Source organism: Pinus tabuliformis, chromosome 8 (assembly GCF_031772625.1).
Source record: "Pinus tabuliformis cultivar Carrire ecotype Pingquan chromosome 8, CPIR1, whole genome shotgun sequence".
NCBI classification, from domain to species: domain Eukaryota; kingdom Viridiplantae; phylum Streptophyta; class Pinopsida; order Pinales; family Pinaceae; genus Pinus; species Pinus tabuliformis.
The window spans coordinates 8,430,268-8,441,001 of NC_142294.1; the positions used below are offsets into that span (position 1 = coordinate 8,430,268).

At 33.3% G+C, this 10,734-nt stretch overlaps 1 protein-coding gene across 9 annotated transcripts in view; it reads left to right on the top strand.

The window, feature by feature from the left end:
• The window catches only part of LOC149233906 (uncharacterized), a 426,611-nt gene extending 418,759 nt beyond the window's left edge, over positions 1-7,852 (top strand). For 7 of the 9 annotated variants that reach the window (XM_089371667.1, XM_089371666.1, XM_089371672.1 and 4 more), the window contains 2 exons: positions 1,710-2,063; positions 6,907-7,852. In XM_089371667.1, the coding sequence (XP_089227793.1) occupies positions 1,710-2,063; positions 6,907-7,263 (711 nt within the window). In that variant the 3' untranslated portion in view covers positions 7,264-7,852. The remainder of the gene's footprint in view (positions 1-1,709; positions 2,064-6,906) is intronic. The other 2 variants (XM_089371669.1, XM_089371670.1) reach the window with 2 other exon arrangements.
• Positions 7,853-10,734: the final 2,882 nt, after the last annotated feature.

Below are 10,734 nucleotides of genomic sequence, written 5' to 3' on the forward strand. Positions count from 1 at the left end.
GTACAGTCTGTCTATATGATTGTACGTAAGTCATTGCATGGATAGGTCTGCAATCTGCAACCACCGCTGTGTTGCTTTTCTCACTGCTGCACTTATTTCTTCTTTTGCTCGGCTTCTTTCTTAACTGATGGACAAAACTGTTTTTGTGAAGAATCAATGTGTAGTTTCTCTCTACTTTTCCCTGCCTTTATAGTTTTAGTAGATAATCTATTTTTAAGATTACTCCAGTTTCAGTACAATTTTTAGACTCAATTGCTAAAAATAAAAATTTCATTCCTTTTTTTAACTAAAGTGAATTACAAAATAAATTACTTTTCCAAAATTAGAGTTAGTTTTTGAAAATAATATTTCAAAATTTCTTTAATTACTCACATGTTCACATTGAACATGTGCAGAAGTTACTAACCGAGCCATAATTCTCAACATAATTCACATACCATGCATAATTATTATTTATTATTGCATTCTATATTGTCTTACCATTTCCGATTTGCTTGCTTTTCAGTGTTACAATTATTTGTTATTCTTCATTGCTCATCAGTGTACTATATTATATCTTTCTTTTGAATTCAGGGTTCTATGATCCATAATGAATAATTAAGAAAAAAAATTCGGTAGAAATCATATAGGAGAATTTTTCCCGATACGATTCGAACCATCCAGTGTGGTTGGTCGTCAGGATAAGATGAAGAGGCAGATCATGACACCAACTTAAATAGAGAGACCCTTAGTTAAGTTAACGGCTATAATAAACGGCTAGTTTAGGAATAATATTTTTTTTAAATATAACATCAATTATTAGGATCAAATTATATTAAATAAAATCTAATAATAGGTTATGGTTCAAAATATAGTTGAATAAATAGAATCAAAATTTCAAAGTCAAACATCAAACAAGGAGCGAAGTCCTAAAAATAATAAATGGAGTCAAGACCCTATTAATAAATATTAATAATTGAAAAAAAACAATGACAACCAAAAAGATATTCAGTGTAAATAAAAGCAAACTAAAAATAATATAAATAAAAATCAAACTGAAAATAAGAAAGACTAATGAATCAAGGTCAAACATAAAATAAGGGGCCAGAGCCCTACAAATAATTCAAGGAGCCAAGGAAAAGCAATAAAATAGTCAAAGTTTAACAAAAAGTAAGGCCCCCGAAATACTTAAAGGAGCCAAGAATAATCAAGATGATAAAAAACTTTGATGAAAAACCAATCAATAAATAAGAAAGACTAATAAATCAAAGTCAAACATAAAATAAGGGGCCACAGCCCTACAAATAATTCAAGGAGCCAAGAAAAAGCAATAAAATAATCAGAGTTTAACAAAAAATAAGGCCCCCGAAATACTTAAAGGAGCCAAGAATAATCAAGATGATAAAAAACTTTGATGAAAAACCAATCAATTTTTTATTAGAAACCTTTGAATAACAAGTAAACACAAAAGATATAAAGAAAATACAAATACCTACATAAATAAATTATAATAAAAATCTAAAAAAAATATTCAATAAAAAAAATTAGGAAGACAGGATAGGTACCCAACATTGTCCCAACATCTGGGAATTTTTCAACCATCTTCTCTATATTTTATTTGTTTATCTTCTAATTTTTCAACCATCTTCTCTGTATCTTATTTGTGTATCTTCTTTGTTTATCTTCTTGTGTACATTTTGATTTATGAGCTAAATGTATTCTTGTTCCAGGATCTGAGCATCAGACTGCAAGAGCTTCGTAGCTCATTGCTTTTATCTTCAGCAGGTGGCATGCCGGATGAAGAATGGGAGCAGCAGTTAAATACAGCCAAGGATTCCGAAAATGCAGATTTATTAATCGACCTTTGGAGAAACTTAAATGATGATGTTTCAAAATGGATGACGGCAAAAACTAATAGAAGTGAAGTGCACTTGAATAAAAGAATTGAAGCTGATGAGTATGCTGACTTAAAGAAGTTGTTCCCCACCCTTATCATTGAGGGCTTCTCACCTGTTGGTGTTACAGCAGCTGCTGCTATTGCTGCTGCTGAAGCCTTTTCACATGACGGCTCTAAAAACACTGAAGTACGTAGCTTTTCTAACTTAGATTTGTGGCAACCGATGACATGTTCATTTAAAATACCAACATATGCATGCTTATTTTGTTCTGACCTCCAACCTGTGAAGGCTTGGTACCTATTTTCCTATTCAAATGTCCAGGTCATTGCTGATTCTATGAATATACTCTGACAATAAAATGTAGTGCAAGAATACTTATTTATTATATTCTTGTATCTGCTGAAGGCGCTAATACTTCCGTGAAGAAGATTTCATCTCTGAAGTGAGAAATTTAGCGGCGATATTAAACATCTAAGGATGATAATTTAATATACAAATACATTAAACTCATAGAACATCATCCAGAAGATCAATACCGGATGTTTAATGGTAAATATTAAAATCCCTTGAGTCGTATCATATGGTGTTCTGTGATTTAGAAACATAGAACAATATGCCTCGGTGTATCCAAGGCATTTTGGCATGAAATCCCCATGTTTTGGTGTATTTTTAAAGTTCGTTTGGCTCACCCAAGTGGCGATGATAGGTGTGGGACCCATAGTCTGAAAACCTCTGGCCTGTGCAAAATGAAAACAAATTAACTTCTCAATCATTTTTAAATCTAACTACAAATTAACCCATAACTCTTTTCTTGCAAAATATATATATATATATATATATACTTACTGTTGTTTTGTGTAACTTAGGTCATAACCATTCACCCTCGTGACTAATCAAAGAATAATTATACCACCATGAGAGCTCTCGTTAAATATATATATATATATATATATATATTTTATTTATTTGTTTCGATGTGTGCATCTTCAGGGTTTTTTTTTCATGGATGACTTTACAGAGGACTAGTGAGGTTCACTTCAAAAGCATTGTCTTTGGAGCTGTGCAAGAGAACCATATCCTTTGTTGAGGGATTGGAAAGCATGTCACAAAGTGAACCAAGGCCTTGAGAACTAAACCCTATCATTCCCAAACTTTTGATCACAAGCCTGGGAATCAATATTGCTCTTATGCCAAATGCTGTGTGCCATTTCCAATTGGCACTACTACCTTGTTTGCCAAAAAAGATAAACTCTGTACCCTCTTTTTAAAAGTGTTCTTATCCATAGTAAAGAAGGGCTTATATAGCCTTAAAAAAGACTAATGCCACCTTCATATCGTCATAACCATTGAATAGACAAGATTTTTTGGTTGCTAAAAGGAAAAATAAATAAAATTTGATATTCATAGAATACCAATTATCCCTCATTAAATATTAGTATTCGTAGATAGCGATATTTTTTAGTTCAACATTGTATTTAGAGATTATTAAGCCTAATTTCACTTAACCAAAGACCATCGGTGTTCAGGTATATAATGCTAACTCCCAGTCTTGAAGTAGAAAAAAAAAATCTATCCCCATATCTTGCCAAGCTAGAATTTGGAGTATGTTCAGACCATAATGGTGAGGCTGAATTAAAACTTGGAAAGGGGAATGAAATAAGGAAAGGAACAAACTTTTGGACTTTTTGGCATAATTGAGAATGTAATTCTGGATTTTCAACAGTATGTTCATTTGGAGGAGCACCATAAATGTCTTTTTGATAATGTTGATATACATTTCTGACTTCGTAATTTATTGAAAAAAACTTCTGGATGCAAGGGGATAATAAGAGTATATTGACATGTAAAGTTAATAATTGAGATGCATGCCATTTGATTGATGTTATTGTTGTCTTACAAGTTAGAAGTAATGGAATTTGGTGGGTTAACAATGAATTGATCAATTAATTGCCTGTTAAATTTTGCACTGTGGAACATCATGAATCGGTGCAAAACATCATGGAAAGATGATACAGGGTCTGCACATGAATTTCATTTTTTCAGTCACTGGGTAGAAACCAGCAATGTTCTAGTTCTCTGCAAACTTAGATTCTGACTATTTTAGAATATCTTTGCTATTGAGATTGAGGATAGGAGAAAAATAACAAGTTAATAATTGATATACATGTGATGAGTTGATGTTATTGTTATTTTTCAAGTATAAGAATTTTGGGTGTTAACCTCGATAAATTAACTTGTCAAATTTAACACGATTAGGCATCATTGTGGCCACTTTGGAGGTGCAAAACCTCATGAAAAGATGACAGGGTCTAGATAAAAATATAGTATTCTCATCTTGTTAGTGAATGGAAAGCAGCAAGGCCCTATTTCTCCACAAACATAGATTTTGTCTGTTCAAGAATATCTTTGGCATTGAGATTGAGGCGGAGCGCAAATAAACTTGCAAGTCAATCATATACCCTACCCCCTAAGCCTTTTTGAAGTATTTGGATCGAATGCCATAGATTCTAATTTTCATTCTCCAGACGGCCATTGTCCTTGAGCAGAAAAGCGATGTAATGTTAGCTCAGAAGCTTCAGAGATAGTAAAGGACTAGATTAGAATGCAAAATAATGTATCAAATAATTATCATCCACGCTATTAGTTAACCTTTGTCTCTTCCCCATGCTTATGCACAAGATATCTGTGGGTTGTGCTCTCACCACCTGTCTGACAATTTACATATGTCAGTGTCTTTACGACTAACCACTAGTGAAGATTGATAGTTATAGATATAGGCTACAAAGAATGAAAGGTGAGATCCAATCTATTTTCACCCAAAGTGTTTTTATCCCAACGTACAAACCAATAACCCATAAGTGAAATTAAATAGAAATTCATACAATCATCAGTAAAATGAAACACAGAAAAAAGTGAAACTATTATTATTATAAGATAATAAAGTTATTCTGAAAAGGGGTCTTAATATAAAGAAATACATACATATATAGAGGGCAACAATATAAAGGACTATTTTTTTTATTAAGGGTATTCAAGTTTTAACAATCTACATTAAAGGAGAATATTTGAAAAATACATATAGAAGAAATAAGTAATATTTTATAATAAAAATATCTGTAACTGACATATTGTTTACATAAAACAATCAAGGCAAAAATGGAGACTAATAATGAAAGGTTTCCTGAAACCCATAGTACATATGTTTACACACTATTTAAAATCAAAGGATCACTCGCAGGAAGAGACATCATAATCTCTATCAGTCCTACTGAAAGAAGTAATTATGTTAGTCCTAAATGTGCTAATCAATTGGTGATTCCTGAATCAAATATAGTTGAAACAAATATTTTTGGCAAACAATATGATATAAGCAATCTACACCTAAATATTGGAGATTATACTTTTACCTCACAATTCACCGTGCAAACCTTATCTTTTAACGATAGTGACATTGTTTTGGGATCACCATGGATGAAAACTCTAGGGTCCTTTATTCTAAATACTAAGAAAATTTTTTTAACATTTTCTTACAAGGAGAAGAAAATAACACTCCAAGATGTTACACTGAAACCTAATTCAGTAACACCAGAAGATATATTGGATATTTCAAAAGTAATTTCTCAAGAAGGTAAAAAAGTATTACAAAATATGCAAAATGAAATTGACAAAATCACTATTGACAAAAATGAAGAAGTTTCTCGACTTAAAAACCATAGTGAAAAATTATTGACGCAAATTAAGAAACTTAAGAAGGATAAGAAGTCATTAGAAAACAAGGTACAACAATTTATCAAGAAAAAAGTATCAAATGTAGGAATTCAAGTTGATGACAAAACAACAAATACCGATCCAGTGAATATGACAACTCAAGAAGACAAGTCAGTTGAAGAAACAACACACGTAGATGTTGCAGTTCAGACAATGAACATCCCAAGTGAATGTTCCATAACCATCTCAACAACATCTTTGCCAGAAGAAAATATAAAAATTGGCACATGCCCAGTAAGGAGAAATCAAACCAAAAAAGTTCCATATCGGCATCTGAATCATGAGAACAGATGAATCAACCATGCTACGTATCGGGACTATTCAGACCAGAAACAACAAATTGATGTTTCAGAGAATAATGATGTAAAATCAATCTAGTGTTATGCTAACAAGTCGTTACAAAATTCCAGTGATCAAAATACTATACAAAAGATTAATTTCGAATGGTTTGATCCCTTCTCAGTGCGACAATTTTGTTTGTCACTAAGAAGATCGTATCAACTTGTATCAACGAGGATGACTATTCCAAGAGAGAAAGACATTCGAAGCCGAAAAAGAGATCACGCCTTTTTTCATTGACAAGCTTTGAGGACAAAGCTCTTTGAGGAAAGAGGCAATGTAACGAATAAAATATATATAAATAATGTAAAACAATATAAATGATAATACGCATAAATAATTATTAGTCAAGTAGTAATTAGGTTGAAGAGACATGTCTAATTGAGACATGACTCTTCATGAAAAGACACTTGCTTGGTATATAATCAAGCCTCTCGTTCTCATTTGTAAATCATTCGTTCTTATTCATATTTAATATATAATATGTGTATCCTCAAATATATCTTTATATTCCAATTTTTCTGGAGTAATTAATTTATAGAAGGAGCTTTGTTTGCTTCACATGCATGGATAGTATTCTTGGATGGTCCATGGGAGTGTGGTCTACTGCTAAGTTGTGATGTAACCAAGCTTGTCTTAATGATGAAATTTAGGCTCAAAACTTCCTGAGTGGGATGCGGATGAGAGCAGTGGCAAGTCGGAGGTGATTTTGATGGCATAAAAATGTCTTAAGCTTATTAATCAAAGGACAGCTTTAAGCATCATTCTCAAGAAACAAATAATTCTTGGATGAAGTAGCACATTTGAGAAAAGGGAAAATTTATTGAATGCAAGCACTTGTTATTTGCTTACCTTTATTGTTGAAAACAATAGCTGCTTTAAACACTTTCTGAGCATAAAGCATATTTGTGTTTTCTTGCAGGTGCTGCTAAAAGTGCCAATGAAGTTAATTCGCCAACACAATTATCATGATCTGATAGTCCTGCGTGAAGCACTGGAAAGAGAAAAACGACATATTTCAGCAAAGCTTGCAGTGTTGGATACGAAAGAATTTATAAAAATGAATGATTTTGGAGACTCAAGTAGCGACAATACTATGGATAAGAAACCAACTTTCAGCAAAAATTATCCGCATACATCGCTTGGCTCAATCATGTCTCATCCTTTGCATGAAACACATAAAAATACTACACCAGAGGAGACACGGCCACACATTGATCCTGCACAGTGCAAATCAGGTGAAAATATAAACAGTGGGACTAAATATAAGAAGTCCTGATGGTAAAGTAGTGTCTGTTTAACATGTTTAGCACATGGGATTTTGATGTACTTCAGACCCACATTTCTTGCATTGTCTTTTCAAGTTGAAGTTGAAGAGAATGCATGGTTTGTAGGGACAGTTGTTGTATAAAAATACTACTCCAGGGGAGACACCGCCACACATTGATCCTGTGCAGTGCAAATCAGGTGAAGATCTAAACAATGGTACTAAATATAAGTATTCCTGATAGTAAAGTAGTGAATGTGCTTAATGTGATTAGCACATTTGCTTGTGATGTACATCAGATCCACATTTTTTGCATTTTCTTTTCCAGTTGAAGTTGAAGAGAATGCATGGTTTGTAGGGTCTGTTCTTGTATCATGGTATGTTCAATATGTATCTATTTAGCATGTTGAAATGTAAGCTGTTCTTGCAGCCACATTCTTTATTCTGTACTGTATCAAATATATATTTCATACATCTGATCATGGTGTCGTTTTCAGTTCCAGAGGTCACCTTTATTTCTGTAAACATGTAAATTATTTAAATAATCTCTCTGAGGAAATCTGATTCATGATCTGAAGTTTTTGGATATTTCCAATAACCATTCTTTTGTACAGAATGTATGCAATGGGTTCGTTATTTGGTGGCTTCTATATCTGAAATACCCAGTTTCGGTGTATATACTAGTATTATGATGTTAAACTCAAGCAAGTTGAATATGTGATAGCGCATACGATCTCTGTGGTAAGAATAGATTCACAAACAAATGTAAATTCCTAGTCCAATGCAGAAATTCTTGAGATCAGATAAAGATAACATAAGATAGTTTATTAATGCCCACAAATCTTCAAAGATTAAGTTATTGCGACGAGTAAACACCCGTTAAGATCAGGATATGGGATAATGGATTGTTAAAGTTGCTCCTAAATGCTAAAAGATAAAAAGATAGAAATGGAAGTGTTAAGAAATATGTGGAAAAGTTGGAAAACAATGGTTCACCAATTGTGATATTGTTTTTTAATCGTACATTTATTATACTTTCCATTAGTTTAGTTAGTCTGTCTGGGTGGACTTTGATCAGTAATCAATCCCACCTTGACTAGTGGGTATTTATTTTATACAACTTTAAAAAATTATGTTTTACATCGTCATTTTGATCACAATGACATGTCTATGGTATTTATAACAGGGCCTGTCAGGGTAATATTCATCATTCATATTCATTCTATCAATCAATATATTATTTTCATGGTAATAATTGTGTTATCACATACAACAAGGGTTATTGTTACTTTGATATCAGAGCCAAGTTTTGGGTATCATTATGTTTTCCTATCTTGAAATTGGGAAACCAAAATACTTTTCAATGAATTAAGAGAAATCAATGAATCGCAAAAATAATTGCTATAAGAAATCAAAGAACTACTTACAAAATGGTTGAAGGATCTTAAGACATCATATTTAGCACCTGCAATACAAATCTACATTGACATGAAATAAATTAGTGTTGGAGAACGTCCTAACTAGGTAGGGATTCCAACCGAACTTGATGAGAAGGAAATTAATATAGAAGAATTAGAGAAAGTAGTGTCTTCTGCCTCTACACCCGCTGGTTGCTCTGCACAAGATGCCACTAACCATGACATATCTCGTTTCATTAAAATGGCAGACAATAAATCATTGAATGCAGACTTCTATGACCCATTTAAGTTGACCTTTTGTCCAACGTAATCATCCGTGAAAATCCTTTGGACAATAAGCACGTTGCTATCAAAATCATTCTTGCACAAATAGGGGTCAAATACAAAACCGTCGGTGATCATCAGAGACATCAAGTGGTGTAAAATTGATACCAATTTGTTTGGATGCATAGACAATGACATCAAGAACTGGAACTCTTGCGCCAAGAAGTTGAAAGACAAGCTCTCGTCTTCGGCCACCAACACCAATGTCAATACTAGCACCAAATCCAATATCCCATCCAAATATGATTGTACTTGCAATATCAAATCAATGCCTGTCCGTCCTCATCTCCGTGATGCTTATCAATCGTTGCATGTTATGCATGAAGTGTACCCACCACTTTTTCATAATAACTTGTATGGTGACCGGTGCAGAAAATCAACACGTGTTTGAAACCTATTGGAAATTAAACAAGTATACAAGTATCTGATTATCTAGTCTGTAGATTAATCTACTTGCTTAAATTGGGCATATACAATCCTTGTGCATTAATTGTCGCGCTCAGGGCTAGATAATTCTTGCTGATAAGATTTTTCTCAACTGTGAATTGATTCTTAATCTCACGCCAATTATTAAGTCGTTGCATGTTCAAGTATATAGGGCAAAGGACATTGTTACAAGATTGTTACATCATCAAATTGCGACCTATTAATTAGCTCACATTACATATTGTCGCTTAATGAAATAAAATGAAATGATATTTTGAGGTTCGCGAGACTAAAATAGTCTATGAGACCATTAGTTTTCTGTTTTTCGCTCTTTGCAATTCAGTTCTTTTCCGATTCAAATTGATGATGAGCTGACCCAACCTTCCAACAATCCCCTCGCTAAAAAGACAATGTCAATAAATTGATGCTAACATGTTCTCATAACTTTCTCTGATGTCTTTGAATGCATCACATTCCAAAATGAAATTTTTTTCCGATTCTACAGCGCCAGACGTGCAAAATGTACACACCCTTTCTTCCCAAGCTTCTTTAGGCCTTTTTCACCGTCTTGTTTCACACCGAAGTTGATGTGAGTTGATCCTTAATTGAGCAATAAGAACCTTTGCCTTCCATGAAATGCTAGCTCCAATGAACTCTTTTCGTTGTAAATCACACGTAGGGTTGAATTCCTCAATGTAATATTTCTTCTTTTTACCCAACTCTTTTCCCCATACCTTTTTACAAAACTTCTCCATAACAAAATCCTTTAGCTCCTTGCTATTTGTGGGACAGACATTGAGGTAGATATTCCATTTTTGCGCCAAGAAGTTGAAAGACAAGCTCTCGTCTTCAGCCACCAACACCAATGTCAATACTAGCACCAAATCCAATATCCCATCCAAATATGATTGTACTTGCAATATCAAATCAATGCATGTCCGTCCTCATCTTCGTGATGCTTATAAATTGTTGCATGTTATGCATGAAGTGTACCCGCCACTTTTTCATAATAACTTGTATGGTGACCGGTGCAGAAAATCAACACGTGTTTGAAACCTATTGGAAATTAAACAAGTATACAAGTATCTGATTATCTAGTCTGTAGATTAATCTACTTGCTTAAATTGGGCATATACAATCCTTGTGCATTAATTGTCGCGCTCAGGGCTAGATAATTCTTGCTGATAATATTTTTCTCAACTGTGAATTGATTCTTAATCTCACGCCAATTATTAAGTCGTTGCATGTTCAAGTATATAGGGCAAAGGACATTGTCACAAGATTGTTACATCATCAAATTGCGACCTATTAATTA